Here is a 22565-nt window from a genome sequence, read left to right as displayed (position 1 = left end):
CCATTCCTTGGAAACCCTATACAGGGTCACCATGGGTTGGAACTAACTCAACGGTACTTAACAACAACAGTAATGCTTTAGAGAAAAAGAAATTTTAAAAAGACAGAGAAGATACCAAGCCATGTTTTGCTTTTAGGAAAATCACCATAATAAATCCTTGTTTAGTTCCTATTTAGTTCTACGATATTTTTAGATGTCTATAGCCATTTCATAATTAGTGGTTTACAAGTTTGTATCAAATTCTGTGCTATATGCTAAAGAAGAAAACAATCACTCCTGTCCTTAAATTTAGTATAAAACAGTAGAAAGAAAAGACTTAGCCACTGTCCATAAATTTCATATAATCCAGTAGAGGGTCTATGATCCTTCTTACTACTTAAAAAAATTCCTCATCAGGTCATATATGTACCACTTTAAAGACCTCAAAATAAAAAATAATCATTCAATCAACTGTTTATAATGATTCTCCAGCTGTATTTCAGCCTCTAGGTTTACTGTCTCAAGGTAAGCTAGTCATTAATTAAATATGCCAGCCTTACTTTATCAATGAAACTGACACAATCTTTTAAGAGAAGATAAAAACGGCAGCAAGCTAGAGGTTACAAAGTGCAAGCATTAAGAGCATGATGTTCCCTATGTGAAAACAGATGCTATTAAGGGCCACTGAGTTGGTTCCAACTCATAGTGACCCTATATACGAGAAGGAAGTACTGCCCAGTACTGCACCACTCTAAAATCATTGCTATGTTTGTGCCCATTGTTGCAGCCTAAACAATCCATCTCACTGAGGAGCTTATTATTTTGCCCTGACCCTCTACTGTACCAAGAATAATGTCCTTCTCCAGTGACTGATCAACTCATGATAATATGTCCAAACCACATGAGAAGAAGTCTTGCCATTCTCACTGCTAAAGACCATCTGGCTATACTTTTTTCAAGACAGATTTGTCCTTCTGGCAGCGCATGTGAAAGTAATATTCTTTGCCAACACAATAATTCAAAGGCATCAATTCTTCGTGGGTCTTCTTTATAAATTTCCGAGCTGCCACATGCATATGAAGTGACTGAAATATCATGGTGTGAAACATTGCTTTTTGAACAAATTACAAGAAATGTTCAGCAGTACATTTGTCCAGTACAATATGGCATTTGATTTCTTGATTGTTGCTTCTATGGGTATTGATTGTGGATCCCAGTAAAATAAAATCCTACAAAACTTCAATGTCATCCTCATTTATCATAATGTTGCTTACTGGTCTACTTGTGAGGACTTTAGTTCTCTTTGTACTGAGATGCAATCTATACAGAAAGTGGGACTCTTTGATTTTCATCAGTAAGTAGTTTAAGTCCTCTTCACATCCAGTAAGCAAGGTTGTATAATCCGCATATTGCAGGTTGTTAATGAGTCTTCCTCCAATCCAAATGCCATGTTCTTCTTCATGTAGTCCAGCTTCCAGGATCATTTGCTCAACATGCAGAATGAATATGGCTGGTGAAAGAATACGACCCAGGTGCACACCTTTCCTGATTTAAAACCAGGAAGTATTCCCTTGGTCTGTTCAAATGACTACCACTTGGTCTACGTACAGGTTCCAATTTAGTACAATTAAGTGTTCAGAATTTCACATTCTTTACAATGTTAGCCATAATTTGTTATGATCCACACAGCCTTTTCATAGTCAATAAAACACAGGTAAACATCTTTCTGATATTCTGTTTTCAGCCAAAATTCATTTGACATCAATAAAGATATCTCTTATTCCATATACTCTTTTGAATTTCACTTGAATTTCTGGCAATTCCCTGTTGATGTACTAGTATAACTGTTTTTTAATTACCTTCAGCAAAACTTTAGTTGTATGTGACATAAACAATGTTGTTTGATAACTGCTGTATTCTTTCAGCTCACATTTCTTTGGAATGGGCACAAATATGGATCTCTTAGTCAGCTGGCCTGGCAGCTGTCTTTCAAATTTCTTGGCATGGACAAGTGAGAATTTTCAGAGTTGAATGCATTTGATCAAACACCTCAAATAGGATTTTATCAATTCATGAAGTCCTTTGTATGCCCAATACTTTCAGTGCAGCTTGGACTTCTTCCTTTAGCACCTCAGTTCTTGATCAAATGATACCTCCTGAAATGGTTGAATGCTGACCAATTCTTTTTTGGTATAGTGAGTCTGTAGATTTCTTCTATCTGGCTTTGATGCTTCCTGCATCATTCAACATTTTGCCCATGTTGTGCCTTTGAGTTGGTTCTGATTCATAGCAACCCTCTGCACAGCTATGACTCTAAACTTTACCAAGCATGATGTCCTTCTCCAAAGACTGGTCCCTCCTAATAACATATCCGAAGTATGACAGACAAGATCTCATCATTCTGTCTTCTAAGCATCTGGCTGCACTTATTCCAACACAGATATGTTTGTTCTTCTGGCAGTCCATGGTACTTTTAATATTCTTCTCCAACAACATAATTCAATTGCATCAATTCTTCTAAGGTGTTTCCGTATTCACTGTCCAATTTTCACATATATATTGTTGTTGTGAAGTACCATCGAGTCAATACTGACTCATGGAGACCCTGTATTGGGTTTCCAAGAAGTGGCTGGTGAGCTTGAACCACTGACCCTGAGATTCAAAGCAACCTTGAAGTCAAGTGCATTAACCCACAGCACCACAATATGCATATTAGGCAACTGAAAACTCCATGGCTTGGATTAGGCATACCTTAGTCCTCAAACTGATAGATATCTTTGCTCTTGAGCACTTTAAAGAGGTCTTGTCCAGCAGAATTGCCTAATGCAATGTATTACTTGAGTTTTTGACTGCTGCTTCCATGGTTGTTGATACTGGAGCCAAGCAAAATGAAGTCTTTGACTACTTCAAACTTCTCTCTATTTATCATGATTTTATTTACTGGCCTAGTTATAAGAATATTAGTTTTCTTTACATTAAGATATAATCCATACTGAAGGCTACGGTTTTTGATCTTCATCAGTGAGTCCTTTTCACTTCCTTCAAGCAAGGTTGTATCATCTGCATATCACAGGTTGTTAGTTATTCTTCTTCCAATCCTGATGCCATGTTCTTCTTCATATAATCCAATTTCTATAATTATTTATCCAAAATATAGATTGAGTATGTGTGGTGAAAGAATACAACCCTGGCATACACCTTTTCCTGATTTAAGCCATTCAGTATCTCCTTGTTCTGTTCAAACGACTACCTTTTGGTCTATGTACAAGTTCCTCATCAGCATAATTAAGTGTTCTGGAATACCAGTTTTTTGTAATATCATCCATAGCTTGTCATAATCCACACAGCTAAAAGCCTTTGCATAGTCAATAAAGCAGAAATAAACATTTTTATGGTATTTTCTGCTTCAATTACGATCCATCTTACGTTAGCAATTGCATCGCTCATTCTACGTCCTTGTCTGAATCTGGCTTCAGTTTCAAGCAGCTCCCTGTTGATGTACTGCTGCAGTCGCTGAATTATCTTCAGCAAAATTTTACTGTAGGAATGGAATATTAATGATATTGTTCAATGACTTCCACATTCACCACTCTTTGGAACAGGCACACAAAGATGGATCTCTTCCAAATGGCTGGTAAAGCAGTTGTCTTCTAAATTTCTTGGCACAGATGAATGAGTGCTTCCAATGCTTCAACAGTTTATTGAACAATTTCAATTTGTATTCAAGCAAATCACAGAGTCTTGTTTTTCACCAGTGCCTTCAATGCAGCTTGGACTTTTTCCTTCAGTGCCATCAGCTCTTGATCATATGCAACCAATGAGCAAAGACCATTTCTTTTTGGTACAATGATTCTAGGTATTCCTTCCATCTTCTTTTGATGCTTTCTGTATTATTCAATATTTTGTGAATTGTTGTTGTTATTTTTAAGTGCTGTTAAGTCAGTTCTGACTCACAGTGACCCTGTATAGAGTTTCCAAGGAACAGCTTGTGAGCTTGAACCTCTGACCTTGCAGTTCAAACTGACTTTGCAGTCCAGTGCAGGGCCATGGCAGGACTCCCAAAGAATCTTGATTTTTTTTCTTCAGTTCTTTCAGCTTGAGTAGTGCTGACCATGTTTTTTCCTTTTGTTTTTTCAATTCCAGGTGCTTGCACATATCATTATAATCTTTTACTTTGTCTCCTCAAGTTGCCCTTTGAAATGTTCTGTTCAGCTCTTTTACTTCCTCATTTTGTCCATTCGCTTTAGCATTTCTACATTTGGAAAGCAAATTTCAGAGTCACTTCTGACATACATTTTGGTCTTTTCATTCTTTCCTGTCTTTTTAGTGACTGTTTTGTTGTTGTTGTTGTTCTCTTTGCTTTCTTCCTGTGTGATGTTCTTAATGTCATCCCACAGTTTTTCTAGTCTTTTGTCACTAGTGTCTAAATGCATCAAATCTGTTTTAAAGATGGTCTCCAAATTCAGGTGAGATATGTGCAAGGCCATATTTTGGCTGTCATGAACTTGTTTTAATTTTCTTCTGCTTCAGCCTGAACTTGCATATTAGCAACTGATGGTTTGTTCCAAAGTCTGCCCTTGATCTTGTTTTGGCTGATGACACTGAGCTTTACCACATAGTCTGTTCCTACAGATGTAGTCATTCTGATACCTGTGCATTCCATTTGGTGAGGTTCATGTGTATAGTCACTTTAATGTTGTTTAAAGATATTTGCAATAAATAATTCATTGGTCTTGCTATATTATATTATGTGATCTCCAGTATCACTTCTCTCTCCAAGGTCATATTTTCCAACTACTGATACTTCTTCATTTCCAATCTCCCCATTCTAATCACCAGTAATTACTAATACATCTTGATTAAATATTTGGTCAATTTTAGACCGAAGAAGTTAGTAAATCTTTCTATTTTATTATCACTGGCTTTGGTGGTTGGAGCATAAATCTGAATAATAGTGTTCTTCCTAGTAGGCACATGGATATCATTCTATCTCAGACACACTGTACTTCACAATAGATCTTGAAATGTTCTTTTTGATGACGAAAACACCATTCCTCTTGAATTTGTTATTCTTGGCATAGTAAACCATATGATTTTTTTATTCAAAATGGACAATACCAGTCAATTTAAGCTCACTAGTGCCTAGAATATCAATCTTTGTGAATTTCATTTTTGGCAGCTTCCAATTTTCCTAGAGTCATACAAGGAGCTCTGGTAGTGTAGTGGCTACGAATCGGGCTGCTAACCTTAAGGTCGACAGTTCAAAACTACCAACCGTTCCACAGGAGAAAGATGAGGCTTTCTGCTCCTGTAAAGATTTACAGCCTCGGAAACCCTGTGCAGGGTAACTATGAGTCAGAACCTACTCCATGGTACTTAACAACAACAACATACTTCATACATTCTATGTTCTGATTATTAATAGATGTTTACAGCTGTTTCTCCTTTATTTTGAGTTTTGCCCAGTCAGTAAATGAAGGTCCCCAAAGCTTTACTCCATTCGAATCCTTAACTCTACTTGGAGGAAGCAACTCTTCCCTAGTCGTATTCTGAGTGCCTTCCAACTTTCGGGGATCATCTTCCAGTGTGAACTCTGACAATGTTTCACTGTATTCATTAGGTTTTCAGTGATGAAATATTCAGAAGTAGTCTGCCTCTCCTTTTCCTAGTCTATCTTAGTCGGGAAGCTCATTTGACACCCGTCCACCATGGGTGACACAGCTGGTATTTAAAACATCTGTGGTATAACTTCCAGCATCACAGTAACAAGCGAGCCACCAGAGTAAGACAAACTGACAGACGAGTTGTGGATTCTATCCTTCAAATCCTTCAAAGTTTGCAACTCCTGAGTTGAATTTTTTTTCAACAGTTCTTTCAGCTTAAAAAAATGCTGAGTGTGTTCCACCTTTTGGTTGTTGAACACCAAGTCTTTGTACTTTTCATCATAATACTTTACTTTTTCTTACTGAGTTGCTCTTTGCATGAGATAGCCCTTGGTTAAAGTCTAGCTCCACCAGTCATGTGTGCCATCGGTCAAATTACTTAACTGCCTGCACATTCAGTTTCTTCATTTCTAATAGGGGTTAATTTGTTTGTAAAGTAATTTTGATTGTTGATCTGAGTTATGGAATTTAGTGAAGCATTTAGCAATTATTTATAGTAAGAATAACAATTTAAATAGCAACTAATAAAAATTATAATGCTACAATTAGAGACCAAAATAATATCTTTTACTTTTTTTAGTCATCTAGTAAGATCTTAACTAGGGCTTTTATATTAAGTACTTAAATATTCATCGATTGATGTTTTCAAAAAATACCTTATATTCATTCCCTCCAAAAGATCTCAAGATAAATAACAGATAAACAATGTATTAACAGTTGTTTTTGGTCCAATAAAAAAAATCCTCTTACCAGCTCTGGCTGAAAGCTGGGCACTGTGGGCAGCCCAGTAACCCTTCACAGGAGATGGGCACTTAACATTACAAGTGTGTCCAGTTCCTAATTGACCTCTTGCTCCACATCCAAATGCATAGATGAGTCCAGAAGAAGGCACAAAGGCTAGGGTGTGCTGTCTGAGGAAAAGTCATTTAAATTAACTTGTCAGTATAGTTTCTACTGATCTGGATCTCCACTCAGACTCTGAATTTCAGTTTCCACATGTGTGCACAGTAAGTCCTAGGTGTGCCCTGGTTAAAGCTTCCCCCGGTTTATATGTGAATTGGCTGACTCTTTTTCAGTGTCTCCACAACACCATTCTCTCAGTTATCGGTCAGATGGAGAGACTTGAAAACAGCTGCACAATCTGCTGCACTTGGCCTTTGCAGCGAGAAGGAAGAAACAGAGTATATACTCAGGCAAAATTTTCAAGAAGTACTTTGGGGTGTTCTCATTTTACTTTCTTCACCTCCCCATAGCCTGTTTTCCTTTATCCCAAAAGAAGCCTAAAGGCTTCATGTTACTGTTTATCTAAAACCTTTCCTTTCTGCACCCTACTCAGATTTGATTTTCTCTGAACTTTACCCATAGGTGTGCCTGCAGCTAACATTTCTTAAAATGATGTGGTTAAGGGGCCCTGCTGGCATTGGCACAGTCGTTAAGTGCTCAGCTGTGAACTGAAAAGGTCAGAGGTTTGAGCCATCCAGTGACTCCCTGAGAAGAAGGGGTGGCAGGCGGTTTCTGTGAAGATTAGACCTTGGAAACACTATGAGGCAGTTCTATTCTGTCCCAGAAGGGTCACTATGAATTAGAATCAACTCAGCGGACCCCTAGCAACCAGTCTAACCACATTCTCCATCACTACAAAACAAAGATCCACTTCTGGGTCTTAGTAGATACCAGGAAGCTCTTAGAAGCACTCACCTGCCGCAAGCAATCTGAGTCACTTCAGTGCCCATCAACTCTAGAACTCTTCTTGGATTAACCTCATCATTTATGGAGTCATGTCCAAGTTGCCCGCAGGAACCAGCACCAAAGGTAAACACACCTCCATTCTAACAAGAAACAAACACCATATGACTTCACTGCTTCTCTTGAGTTTGAGCATACTCCTCTAAACTCTTCTGTTCACAGAATTCACATCACAATGGTCTGTCCAAGAACACCATGACCACTTGATACTTAGCCCAGATGACTTCTTGGAACACCCATCAGATGGAAAAATAATAAAAAAGAAATTTAAGACTAATACTTTATGGAGCAAGGACACGCTGTTCAAGGAAATGTATTCTAGCTGTGAATTGACAAAACTGCTTGAAATGATATGTTAAAAGGCAAAACAACAAAGGAGAATGATATAGCTGAAATGAGACAAGTTTTCACAAATTGATCCCCAAACTCCTTGGTAAATAAGACATTATTTCTGTGTTTTTTTCCCCCACAGCCATACTTGAATTTAAAAAGTAGTCTTTTCCTAGTCCTACGGAAGACAGGCCAATTGAAGCTGAACATAATACTGTAATTAAACATCATCACTACTGTTTCTAAAAGATATTATCAAAAACAACGAAGCAATGGTAAACCCTCATCTCACACCCAGCATCAAAGCATTACAGAACAAATCCGAGCACCCGGCGCCTCTTACTTTTGTAAGGACCGCTGTGTGTTCTTCCCCACAGCTAATATAGACGACTTTTTGCATTCGTAAGAGCTTTACGTGACAAGGAGATTCTCGATCTAGAACGAGAGAAATAAACATCAGAATGTCACCACCACTTGCCTTTGAGACAAAATATACACACCCATCTTTTGGGGAGGAGGAACGTTTTGGATTCCTGACTTAAATATTCAACTTCTTACCTGCCTCTCCATTTGAATGTGTAATAGACATGTCAAATTTAATAGATCTAAAACTTAACTCATGGTTTTCTCACATCCTCCAACTGTGTCTTCTCCCAACAAATACAGTTTTCTTCATTTTAATAAAAGGCAGCTTCATCCTTCCAGCTCCTCCCCTCTTTATTTCAACACTGAGCAAATGTATACTCAAAACGTAGTCAGACTTTGACTTTATTCTCACTACCTCCAAAATTGGGACACTCCTCCCTTAATCCTTAATATCTTTCCTTTTCACTTAATGAAAAGCTAAAACCATAACCTTGCCCTCCAGGACCCTCCATACGTGGGCCCACACTACCCCTGTGACTTCCAATTCTGCTAGTCTCTCTCCTTTGTTCAGTCCACTCCTGAGCAGCCATCTTCTGGCAGCAGAGCCATCATATGTCCTAGTCCCTTCAACAAGAACATTTTTTCCCCTAGAGACATTTCCAACCTCATTTCCTACAAGCCTCTGTTCAAACAGTTTTGTTTTGTTTTTTTAACCAGTAAGGCCCTCCTTAACTACTTTATGTGAAACAGGAAGCTTTACTCTCAAATTCTCTGATAAACACTATATTTTTCAGTTGTTTCCATCCAACCACTAGAATACAATCCCCACAAAGTTAAGGATGCCATCTGTTCTGTTCACTGCTGCACACAGGGTTGGCAGACAGTACATAGTCAAGTCATATATGTTAAACAAATGAATGTGCTTTTGAACCAAAGAGATACATATGAAGAGATCACCTACCTTTTTCATCACTGAGTCCTAACTGTCCTGCATTATTCATCCCCCAGCCAAAAACGGCTCCGGAGAGAGACAGGGCAAAGCTGTGTGCGCCCCCTGCAGCCACCTGAGCCAGTGGGATTCCCTCCAGGGATCTCACCCTCTGTGGGCTAGCTTGGGAGGGGAACTCCTTCCCAAGGCCCAGCTGACCATGGCTGTTCTTTCCCCACGTGAAGAACTGTCCGTCTGAAAGAAGAATAGGATAACTGATATTACCAGAAATGATACAAGCCCCATCCACTAAAACAATCATTAGGACAATATTGCTGCCTCATTTGTTAGTTGACCACTAAGCCCTACCACAGAGCAAGGGAATAGGGACACTTCACACTGTAAGATGATCAAAAGCAAATCTTCTATTTTTCATGACAACAGCGCGATAAAATGTATCCAACTGGCCTTCAAAGACTATAATAGTTTTGCAAAAAAGATTATATGTTTAAGTCAATTTACTTTTGAATAATCTAATACTAGGCTCAGATCCACTACACTGAACTAGTTCTGGCCACACCAAGGCCCTGATACTCAGAAGACTGACCTGGACCACACTACAGAGCATCATCACACAGAGTATTTCAGTGTAGGCTTCCTCTAGAGTTTCTTCTAATGTAGAGAACTATATTATTAGCTACCTTAGGTTTCAATAGCTCCTTCTTTGTCATTTATTTAGGAGCTTAAAGGTTAAATATAGTTTTATAGTGGGTTGCAGCTTTAAAAAACCCAATCTTCCATACACTCAAGAACATGAAAGCAAGGTCCTAGATTCTACTCTTCTTCCCTTGGGAGATAGGTTAGAATGGAGTAGCAATATGATGACTTCTTTAATCACCCACAACCTGATCAAATAGCTCTGCCAAAGGCCATCTGAGAATTGCTACTGTCCAACAGAACTGTATGGCCCCTAACCAGTTAAGGTTTCCAATTAGTTAATATCACCCCAGAATACAAAGAGAAAAAGCTTTCAAACTTAACATAACATTAGCACACATTTAATGTTACATTACCAGCTGCAAGAGCCAAGCAATGCCAGTTGCCACAGGAAACTTGTAATATTGTCTGCTGGTTCAGCTTTTGTATTAACCTAAAATAGAAAAGGCTTTCTCCTTAAAAAAAAAAAGCATTCATACTCAAAATTATCAGAAATATTTCCAAATAAACTAAACAGTTGTAACATATAACATCATGTTTCCTACAAGATTTTAAAAATCAAATTAGTTTCACAGCAATGGTTAAGTGCTTGGTTGCTAACTGAAAGGGCTATGATTTGAACCCTCCAGTACCTCCACAGGGAGACAGACCTAGCCATCTGCTCCCATAAAGACCTCCACCTAGGCTACACTAAGGGGGCAATTCTGCTCTTGACCTATGGGGTCTCTATGAGTTGTATCAACTCAACAGCACCTAGCAACAACAAAATGTTATATGATTCAGTTCTATTAGATCCTGGTGTGGCACTGTGGGTTAATTAATGTGCTGGACTGCAAAGTTGGTTTGAACCACAAGGTCGGTGGTTCAAGTTCACCAGCTGCTCCTAGGAAACCCTATACAGGGTCACTATAGGTCAAAACCAACTCAAAGGCACTTAATAACAACAACATTAGATCTTTCATTAGCCTTTTAAGTTGATGTTTGGTTAAGTGCCATCAAGATGGTTTAGACTCAGCGACCCTGTATAGGATTTCTGAGGAGTGGCCTCTTAAGCAGTGACTGTTTACAACAAAAATAGTTCTGGGCTCCAACCCATTACTACAATCTTATGCGTGGAGTCCTAGTGTGATACTGTAAGATAAGCACTGGACTGCTACCTTCAAGTCAGCGGTTCAAACCCATCAGCCGGCTACTTGGACACTCTATACAGGGTTGCTATGAGTCGGAACATACTCAATGGTACTTAACAACAACAATGTGACTTCTAACATTGTTATCTCCAATTCAGGGACAAATGGAATAAGCTCAGTAAATCCCTAAGAACATGTGTCTAAATATGGTGTTTAAATGACTTTGAAAGTAAGGGAGATTTCTCCAAAACCCCGGTTCCCGAGCATGGTGAGAAAGAGGAGCATATGAGTTCTTTTCAAACTTCACTCCTCTGTACGCACATGTGAAAGACAAAGATATGAACAGTACCTGTGTGAGTTAAATGAAAAAACTCCATTGTCAAGTGCTTGGCATTGTCCAATAGCAATTGTGTTACCTACTCTCTATTTTACAAGTTGCCATGCTCGTTAAGCATAAGTCATGGGGACAAAGGAGTCAGCTAGACACACCATAGAAAGAGGGACGTTCTGGATGATGTGTCCAGTGGGGGCAGGAGTTATTTTAAAAGACAGGTAGATACTGCTTTTCTTAATGTTTTATTTTCTCAATCTAAAAAAGTTGAAAGAGTTCACAAATTCATTTTAGTACCAAACAGAGCCCATCTATTGGTACCAAACAGAGCCCAAATTGGGATAGCTGTAAATTTGCATGCAATTCTAAGAAAGAACACAAAGAGATCCTTTGTACACTTTGTCGTTTCCCAAACTGGTAACATTTTTCAAAGCTACACTATAATATAATAACTTGATAAAATCCACCAATCTTATTCATATTTCTCCAATTTTACTTCTACTCATTTGCATATGTGGATATAAATGGTTACATAATTTTATACATGTGTAAGATCAGGTATCCACTACTACCATCAAGACACTGAATGAGTGTCTTGAACCAGCACCACAAGAATCATGACGCATGGAGGGGATGGTAACCATGGCAATGAAACGATATACGATAGGATGAGTATAAAACTAATGTTCTCCCATGTAAAGTATCACATAATTCACAATAAAACATAAAAAAAAAAAAAAAAGAATCAGTCCAAGTTGTACTTCTATAAGCTTCTCTCACCTCCCTCATTTTCTCTCCTTTCCTATCCCTGGCGATCAATAACATGTCCTCTACTTCTAAAACATTATAATTTCAAAAACAGTTTATAAATGGAATCATATAAGGTAGCATTTTAGGAAGTCATTTATTCAAGCTGTCACATGTATCAATACTTTATAGAAATCCACATTTTTTTTTAAATTAGAAAATGCATTATGACCTGGGGGATCAAGGTTTCAGAGGTTGCTATGTAAGCCTTTTCCCCCACTTCCACTCTAATTCTGTATATCATTACCTTTGTCACAACCCTCACAATCTGTTACAGAAAGAAAACAGAGCAAAGGACAAGACAAATAATAGCAAAACTATACCTTGAGGACAAAATAGCTACAGTGCAAGTACATACTGTGTTCCATCAACTTACTATTTCCTCCCAATAACTTGGCCAGATAAACTGAGGCAAACAACTTGCCCAAGGTCACTCACAGTGGAAGTTGGAAACAAGGAACAGGATCAATAGTTGGAAAAGATAATCTTCATGATAAAAGTGATGCTGGCGATCACATGATAGAACTTTGCAAGGCAAATAACTTCTTCAGAGTCCTGGTGTGGCCCTGTGGGTTAATGCGCCAGACTGCAAAGCCGTTTGAACTGCAAGGTTGGCAGTCCAAGCTCACCAGCTGCTCCTCGGAAACCCTATACAGGGTCACTATGGGTTGGAACTGACTCGATGGCACTTAACAACAACAATGACTTCATCATTGCAAATACCTTTTATCAGTAACATAAATGGCGACTATACTTGTGGACCTCACCAGAAGGAACACACAGGAATTGAATTAACTACATCTGTACAAAGAGACAATGCAAAAGATCCATATCATCAGTCCAAACAAGGCTGGGGACTGTGAAACGGACCATCAATTACTCATATGCAAGTTCTGTCTGAAGCTGAAGAAAATTAAAACAAGTCCATGAGAGCCAGAATATTACCTTGAATATATCCCACCTGAATTTATAGATCATTTAAAGAACAGATTTGATGCATCAGACACTAATGACTGAAGACCAGAAGAATGTGGGATGACATGAAGTACATCATACAAGAAGAAAGCCAAAGGTCATTAAAAAGACAAGAAAGAAAGAAGAGACCAAAATGGATGTAAAAGAGACATTGAAATTTGCTCTTGAGCATAAAGAAGCTTAAAGTGAATGAAAGAAATGAGGAAGTAAAAAGCGAATTTGAAAGGGCAACTTAAGAAGGCAAAACATTGTAATGAAATGTGCAAAGAACTGGAATTAGAAAAGCAAAAGTGAAGAACACATACTCAGCATTTCTCAAGATAAAAGAACTGAAGAAAAAACTCAAGTCTCAACTTGTAATATTGAAGGATTCTATGGACAAAATAGTGAATGATGCAGGAAGCATCAAAAGAAGATGGAAGGAATAGTCACTGTACCAAAAAGAAATGGTTGATGTTCAACAATTTTAAGAGGTAGCGTATGATCAAGACTCAATAATACTGAAAGAAGAAGTCCAAGCTGCACTGAAGACAATGGCGAAAAACAAGTCTCCAGTGACTGAGTGAATACAAATAGAAACCTTTCAAGAAACTGATGAAGTATCAGAGGTGCTCACTCATCTATGCCAAGAATTTTGGAAGACAGCTACCTGGCCAACCAATTGGAAGAGATCCATCTTCATGCCCATTTCAAAGAAAGATGACCCAAGGGAATGTGGAAAACATCAAACAATATCATTAGAATCACATGCAAGTAAAATGCTGCTATAGATAATTCAAAAATGGTTGTAATCGTACATTAACAGGGAACTGTTAGAAATTCAAGTCAGATTCAGAAGCAGACATGAAACTATGGATATAATTGTTGATGTCAGATGGATCTTGGCTGAAAGCAGCGAACACCTGAAAGATATTTACTTGTGCTTTACTAACTATCAAAAAACTTTTGAATGTGTAGATCATGACATATAGATAACATTGTGAAGAATGGGTATTTCAGAACATTTAATTGTGCTCATGAGGAACTTAACTTGTACATAAACCCAGAAGAAGTTGTTTAAACAGAACAAGGACGTATTGAATGGTTTAAAATTAGGAAAGATGTGTGCCAGAGTTGTATCCTCTCACAATACTTACCCATTCTGTATATTGAATAAATAATTCAAGAGGTAGATTTTATAAAGAACAACATGGCATCAGGATTGAAGGAAGACACATTAACAACCTACAATATGTAGATGATACAACCTTGCTAGATGGAAGTGAAGAAGACTCAAAATATTTATTGATTAAGATCAAAGACCACAACCTTCAGTATGGATTGTACTTCAATGTAAAGAAGGAAAAAAATCCTCACCACTGGACCAATAAACAACATTATGATAAATGGAGAAAAGATTGAAGTTGTCAAAGACTTCATATTATTTGGATCCATAATCAACATTCAAGGAAGCAGCACTTGCAGTCCAGTGTTTATTCTACAGTGAGTGCTACACTAGGAGAGGTAAGTAAATAAGTATTTCATAGACTCAAAACCATTTATATTAGTGTTTTTGTGTTAAAGAACCTATGCATTCGTGCTGTTTTAGATATTTGTAATGGTTAAGGTAATCTGCCCTATTATGAGAGTAAAAGTTCAGCCTGGTGTTTCTATTTTAAAGTGCTTAACTGAAAAATTGATTTAGATTTGTGATTTAATATTGAAAGTTAATAAATCTAACACATGCAGAGATGTCTTTTTTAATTCAAATGTTTGTCAGATGTTTATAATGTGCCAGGTACTCTGCTTGCAACCATGCTACTGGAACAAATGCAGCTCCTAACAAACACATTTTTATACAGGAAACAGCTCTGTAAATAGTTACGATGCTTGTGACAAGTACTATCATGGTTGGTCTAAGGCATAGTAGTGACACAAAGGAAACAGGAATTAAACGAAGAAAAGAGAACAAAAACAAGGAATTTAAAAAAACAATAGCAATAAATTTTATCTAAAACAATTGACATTTGAAAACCCAGATTCCCTGCTATGAATTCTTACCTAGGTACTGCTACAGAGTCCTCAGTTGTCATAAGTCCTAGTTGTCCGTCACTCCCTGCACCCCATGAAAAAAGCTGGCCCCGGTCACTGAGGGCCAGACTGTGGGACTCACCGCATGCCACATGGATAATGTGCTGATCTGCCAAAGCTCCAATTTGCTCTGAAAGAAATCGGACCAAAGGAGGAAAATATTCAGCCCAGAAAGCAGACATATTGCTACTCTTACACAGACATTTTGTTTTTTTATACATAGAACCATTAAATCAATATATCTATAGAGATTATAAATGTTATATATTTCTAAAAACTAATTTAGATCCAAGCTACACTAGGTAGAAAACACATATATGCTAGCCCACACACCATACATGTTCCCTCAACAAACATAGTCATGTGCTTGCCCCATTTCTATTCAGGGAGAGCGTAAAGTTTTATTATTTTGACATATGTTCAAGCGAGAGGAGTGAGACAAATTACTAAAAGCATTAAGATTGAGTGAAATTTTAACTTTATATTGAAGGGTAAGAGACCTCAGATAAGCAAAGCACTGCTTAAGGAGAACGAACTTGGAGGTGTCTCATTCGTTAGTCTCAAAATTTTGCAATTCTGACAAGGGACAATGAAACACCACTATATACACACACAAACACCTTCTCTCAATCAGTTCCAGAACACAGAGTGTCCATCTTACATGTATTTAGGCAGAAGATAGTAAGATTTCTCTCTGGGAGCACTGGCCCAAGAAAAAAAAACTCACATGTACTAACATCTATCCCCCAATGAAATGTCCAGTGTCCCCCCAGTCAACAAGTCTTTCCCACACACCAAGAGTTCCATTCAGTTTTAGTGTCTCATTCTTAAATATAAAAGAAAATGCTAGGAAACACTTGTTGAATACATAAACTAATAATCAAATGCAAAGGTTGGAAATATATGCTTTACGATGTCTCAAATGACTGCCAGGGTTCATTATATATATACGGAAAAACAATCACATGAAAGACAAAGAGTGAAACATATAGAAGAAAATGAACTCTAAAGAAACAGATCATGCAGGAAAAAAAGTTGTTGTTTTTTTTTTTTAAGTCCTTAGAGAACTTCAGGAAGATAGTTCAATCCATGAACTAACTAAGAAGAAGGTGCCGTAGAGAGAGATCATTCCAAGAGTCAGAAAACAAGCAAAATAACAGAAATATCTTTCATTTTTATATAGAGAGCTTTTATTGTGAATTGAGTGATAGATTACACGGCAGAACATTCATTATTCACTCAACCAATTGTATTTTGTTTCACTGTAATGGTTACAATCCCCTCTGTGTGCCACTGGTTAACAGCATTTGCCTCTACTCCCATTTTGTTTTTGTTGATGTACACAGAAACACACAGAAATATTTAATTGTTGAAACAACCAAAGGGCACATTCTTGAAGCCAGCTTCCTGGCCGCCAGCACACAGCCTTTGTCTTTCCATGAGTCTAGAGCTCTCAGCTGCTCTCTCTCTCCATGCCATCACCTCTGCCTCTGTCTCTGGTAGGATCCCACTTTCCACTCATGCTCTTCCTTCTTGATGGTCCTAGAGTTCTCTGTTCCTGGAATGTAAGATGAACTACTCCTCCCTTTATGTTACACAACTTCCACCTTTACAGTTGTGACAATACAATTAGTCTTGATAGCAATTACTCATTATTGAATCAAAAGAATCCTATTCCCATCTCCTTTTATCAGATCCATTTAGACAAGATGAAACTCTTCACTGGGGATTCTACCTTCCCACACACACTCTGAAACTAAAGTCCCTCTTGAAAACTTGTAAGCCAGACACTTCGTGCCTTTATAGCCCCCACTCCCACCCCATTACAGGTAGCCAATGTTTCAAATGCCCATTCCTATCCACTCTGTGTGATGAGGGGCTAGGCTTGAACTTTGATGTGAAGACTCCTTCCCTCTAGAAAACAGAATACTTTGTCAGTAAAAATTCAAAAAAAAATTTTCAAAAGCAGAAAAATTTTCTGGAAAATAAAACAAAAAAGAAAGAAAAAAAGATAAGAAGTTAGAGAATTACTTCAAGAGTTCAAGAGATCCAACGTCTGAAAAAAACAACAGCAACAACAAACCAACTTCTAAAACCAGAGACTGGAAGGAACACAAGGCAGAAAATCATCAAAGGGAAAAAAACAAGAAAATTCTTCAGACTAAAGGACACATGTTTCTAACTAAAAAGACCTATTAAATGACCAGAATTATGAATAATAAAGACCCACTTCAGAGCACTTCATCTTGAAATTTCATAACACTAAGAAAGATCCTAAAAGTTTGTAAGAAAGAAATAGTTTGTACACAATACAACAGAGATCAGAATGGTATCAGATTTCTCAGAAGCAACATGGGAAACTGGAAGACAATGGAACTTTCACAGTTCTGAAGGAAAATGACATCTAAACAAGATATTTATTCCCAGTCAACTGTGAATAAAACTTGATCACAGGAAAAAGGGGACAATTTTCAGGACACATAAGGCACTCAAGGAGCCCTGGTGGTATTGTAGGATAAGCATGGTACTGCTAACCGCAAGGTCAGCAGTTTGAGCTCATCAGGCACTCAGTGAGATAAAGATGATACTTTTTGCTTCCATAAAGATTTACAACCTCAGAAACCTTATATAGGTTTGCAGTAGGAACCAACTCAATGGCTGTGGATTTGTTTTTTGTCTTAAGGGACTCAAGGGGAGCCCTGGTGATGCAACAGTTAAGTGCTCAGCTGCTAATCAAAGAATGGTGGTTGAAACCCATCTGTTCCTAGAGACTATCATGGGACACTTTCTCCGTAACATTGGGTCACTATTAGTTGAAATACACTTATCAGCACCTAACAATAACAAGGAGTTCTGGTAGCATAGTGGTTATGAATCGGGCTGCTAACCTCAAGGTTGGCAGTTCGAAACTACCAGCTGTTTCATGGGAGAAAGATGAGGCTTTCTGCTCCTGGAAAGATTTGCAGCCTCAGAAACCCTGTGCAGGGGTCACTATGAGTCGGAATTGACTCCATGGTACTCAACAACAACAACAACAAGACTGAAAATATTTTACTTCTTGTGCCACCTTCATAAAAAAGATATATTCCTCCAAAATAAAGGAAAACTAGAAGCCAGGAAACAATAATCTCACATAGGAAAGCGATGAAGAACATTTCAAGGACAGCAGCAGGTCTAGAAAGCAAAGTTGATAGAATATCTCTGAAGTGCAACATGAAACACTATCTGATGAATTTTACAGTATCATCTCAGAGAGTGTGGAGGTAAAGAGCTCATAGGTTACTAAGCAACAAGGAAAAGGAAAACAAATTATTAACGCCATTAGAAACACAATGCTGTATCGGAAGGCATGATACATGAAGTCAAAATAACCAAGTAAATATAATTTACATAGCTAATAATATATAATAATAGTTAGGAATTAAATTCTCAAGACTGATTTTTTAAAATCAACTCTTTGAAGAGGGATGAAGTAATGTGTCTAGAGGAAAAAAAAAGAGGAAAGGGTAGATAAAGAAAATTAGAACACTTAATTCTGATCTTTCCCAATGTGCAGTCTCCAGAATGGAGTGCTGGACTGTGAACTACAACGTTGACTGTTCAAACCACCAATCGCTCCTTGAACCCCATACAGGGTTGCGTGAGCCAGAACCAACTTGATAGCATTAAGAACAACAAATCTCCAAAGAATGTCCAACATTGAGAAATCTAGAAATAGCGTAGTAAGCATGTTGCTCAGAAATATAAAGACAAATACCAAAAGAAATCCAAACGAGTAAAAAATTAGTGTGTTAGGGAATGACATTTAAGAATGGGAACAGGTGAAGGAGGGAACTGCTATCTGACTTAATCAGAGGTTAACTGTATAAATATACATGCATTATCTGAAAACAAGAAAACTTTTTTTTTTTTTTTTTTTTTAAGTAAGCTCATGCCAGAGTACTTGCCACATAAAGATGTTGTAGTAGCTGTTGTTTCACTATCTATCTTTTCAAAAATTCTACTTGGAGCCTTGTGGTTTCTCACGGTCAGCAGTTTGAATCTACCATAGAAGAAAGATGAGGCTTTCTGCTCCCATGAAGCTTTAGAGCCTGGGAACCCTATACATGGTTGCTACGAGTTGGAACCAATTCACCAGCACACAACCACCACCACCACTTGTCTGCTAGACCCCATTTCTTAATCTAGCCTAGTCCCAGATACTAAATAACAATCCTGTCTTTAGTTTGGAAAAAATTAAGGAATTTCTACCAAAGTAGCTCAGGTGTTATCTGTGCTCTATCCTTCTGACCAAATTCCGAAATCAAGTTCTAGGACTTGGACAACAGTTACGGTCTTCCAATCCTGAGCACCAGGCCCATGACTAAGGGCCAATACCCAACTTTCTGATGCCCATCATTAACCTCACCTGCCTGGAAGTTAGCATAGCCTAACCTGACTCTATGAAGTTTCTATGGTCCAGCCAGGACACTACCTGATCTGCTACAGATCCTCCATCACTCCAAAATATGTCAGTAGCATCCCTCTTGATCTTATCTTTACAGAAGTTGAGTAGCCAGAATAAGGCACACCTACATTCCATTTAGGAGCTCTGGCAGCGTAGTGGTTACGAATCGGGCTGTGAACCTTAAGGTCGGCGGTTCGAAACTACCAGCCGCTCCGCGGGAGAAAGATGAGGCTTTCTACTCCCGTAAGGTTTTACACCCTTGGAAACCTTATACAGGGTCGCTATGGGTCGGAACCGACTCGACGGCACTTAACAACAACAACAACACATTCCATTTACTCACAGTCTGGTCAAACCCTCTGCAAACCAATTCCCGTTCCATCACACAGCAGCCAATCAAACAGACATCAAACTCCCTTCACCACCACACGGAAGTGTGTAGTCCAAAAACCAGAGACACACGGTCAGAAGTGCAATGATTTGCGGAGAAGTAAGCCACTAACTTACTTTGTGGTTTACTGATAAGTTCAACTTACTTTATTTCTTCTAGCAAGAACTCTGAGCTCATTTCATTCAGGCTGGGGAATCTATCACAATGGAACGAAAGTCTCTGCTTCCAGAATTTACTCCTAGGTCAGACCAACATGCTGATGAATGTTCCATTCACACTTGTCACTGAATACACCCCTGCCCCAGTTGGAAATATTCAGGCTGAGGTGCACAGTTCCATATGCAGTCTCTCCTGATTCATTCTGTCAAGACTGCACACTATATTTTGAAGATCATGACAGAACCTCAACCCACAAGTTAAAATAATTACACACACCAAAGAAACCTTTGGAATTTTTAAAGGGTAAAAAAAAACATATAAATATATATTTTTCCATCTGATCCTATCATGGAAACAGTTTAAAGTCTTTATAAATATTTAGCATTGTTATTAACTCTGAACAAGTCGTGGTAATAAGGCAGAACAGTGGCAAATATAGAAGACTGCTTAGAGCAAGTCACATTTTTAGCATTATTTCTCCTTGACTTTTGAGCTTATTATAATTTATTATTTCTTAATTTTGTTTGTTGGGAACAGTAAATTTAGCACCAAACCATCAAAGGAAAGCAATAAAAGATAGCATGAGCTTAGGCGGGAGGTGAATGATGGTGATACCTAACCCCTGCAACAATCCCTACGAGGTAAGTCTACTCTAACTGGAACCAGCTCTAAAAGAGTAAGTCTTTTGGCTGAGGTTCACAGCTAATGAAAGGGAGGACTGGAATCCAGGTCTGCATGACTTCAAAGCCCATTATACCCACAAAGCTATATCGTCTTCATGGCAAAAGTATCCTCCTGAGTGAATAGTCTACATATGAATTATAGGATACTAACTCTTCTATCTTCCTTGGACTACTGGTGTACCACTACAGGATAATGCACTGGACCACAAAGTCAGTTTGAACTACAAGGTCAGTGATTCAAACTCACCTGTTGCTCCTCAGAAACCCTATACAGGGTCACCTTGGTTTGGAACTGGCTCAACTACAATTAACAACTCTCCCCTCAGGAACGTGGTGGATCTGTAGGATAAACACTGGCCTGTGAACTACTAGGTTGGCAGTTTGAGTCTGCAGCTGCAGTGCAAGAGAAAGATGAGGCTTTCTGCTCCCACCAAGATTTACAGCCTTAGAAACCCTATGGAGGGTCACTAAGAGTTGGAAACAACTAGATGGTGCTTAACAACAACTCTTCCCTAAGTTTCTAATCAGATAAGAAACATATCCAATGGCTTACAGTTAACAGTATGAGCAGTTGAGTGAAAAGTATACAGAATATACAAAATGTGTGAAAGGTTGAATGATATTTTGTGCTAAATTTTTAACTAATAAAACTAAAATAACATACATGAAATATCAGCAATTTGCATGGTGTTTTCTTTCTGAGATTCTCTAAATTGCCTACTCTAAGATTACACTTTCCTTTAATATTAGAAAACAAAAAGAGAGTCATGCTATGAGAAATGTAGTGACTTGCCCTACCTTTCTAGAGATTCTAAATCTTTACAGTCACTCCTCAGTTCTGATTTCTTGTTCCCACTGAACTGTGGCATTCATTCAGATATTGCTTGCTTCTGTCATGTTCAGCTTTCCCCTAACCATTTTTACCAAAGTACTATCAATCCTGGTATGTCGCTGTAGGGTAAGCACTGGACTGCTAACCACAAGGTCGATGGTTCAAACTAACCTTGGAAACCCTCTAAGGGGTTGCGATGAGTCAGAAACCACTCAACTGCACTTAACAACAATTGTTGTTTGTTTTTGTTAAGTGCCATCGAGTCGGGATCCGACTCATAGTGACCCTGTACAGGGTTTCCAAGGAGCAGCTGGTGAGCTAGAACTGCCGGCTTTTACGGTCCACAACGACGTTGCAGTTTACTGCATTAACCCGCAACGCCACTATTAATCCTGGTTGACGGATACAGGAAATTTTCACTGGAAATTTGCCATGATGGAGATACAACCATGTTCCTGTGATTCCCTGCACTAACAATTTCCCAGTGCTGGACTCCTGGAGTCCCCTAGCCTCACACGATTTGACTGGGCTGGCTGCTTCTGTAAACATTTACAGTCTCAGTAGCCCTAAGGGAGCAAGCAGTTCTACTCTGTTCTATAGGGTCACTGCAAGCCAGAATCAACTCAGCAGTGGATTCTTAGTTAATTTTTCCCAATAAATTAATTATGTTGGGCTAAACATTTAGAAGGGGCTCTGGGGTACTTAACAGGATTTCACTTCTTAGGCCTCCAGTGTGTGTACTTCCACAGATGCACCTGCCTCTGGGGCCAAATGGCAGGGTATATGGAGAGAAAACAGTGGTAAATTCACTGCCAGTCCAATGGTACTCTGAATTCTGGTCTTCTTTCTCAATCCACCTACCACTCCTTGCTTTACGGAGTCCTCAAATAGCTGCCCCATGCATGCATTTTGTCCAGATCTCATAGTTGCATTCAGTAGGAGAGAAAGAAGGAATATGATTATTCCATCTTATTCCTGAGCCAGTTTTAAAAACTAACAATTTTTTTTTTT

General features: G+C 38.4%; 1 protein-coding gene across 1 annotated transcript in view; it reads right to left on the bottom strand.

The window, feature by feature from the left end:
• The window catches only part of HERC3 (HECT and RLD domain containing E3 ubiquitin protein ligase 3), a 108109-nt gene that overhangs the window by 60924 nt on the left and 24620 nt on the right, over positions 1-22565 (bottom strand). Inside the window, exons 2-7 of the mRNA XM_006867776.1 lie at positions 15013-15172; positions 10086-10162; positions 9046-9267; positions 8062-8153; positions 7341-7471; positions 6393-6553 (exon numbers count right to left, since the gene is read on the bottom strand). Coding sequence (XP_006867838.1) covers positions 6393-6553; positions 7341-7471; positions 8062-8153; positions 9046-9267; positions 10086-10162; positions 15013-15172 — 843 coding nt within the window. The remainder of the gene's footprint in view (positions 1-6392; positions 6554-7340; positions 7472-8061; positions 8154-9045; positions 9268-10085; positions 10163-15012; positions 15173-22565) is intronic.

The sequence above is a fragment of the Chrysochloris asiatica genome, unplaced genomic scaffold (assembly GCF_000296735.1).
Source record: "Chrysochloris asiatica unplaced genomic scaffold, ChrAsi1.0 scaffold00109, whole genome shotgun sequence".
NCBI classification, from domain to species: domain Eukaryota; kingdom Metazoa; phylum Chordata; class Mammalia; order Afrosoricida; family Chrysochloridae; genus Chrysochloris; species Chrysochloris asiatica.
Note: the sequence above shows the minus strand (reverse complement) of the source record. Positions and strands in the feature narration are given on the sequence as shown.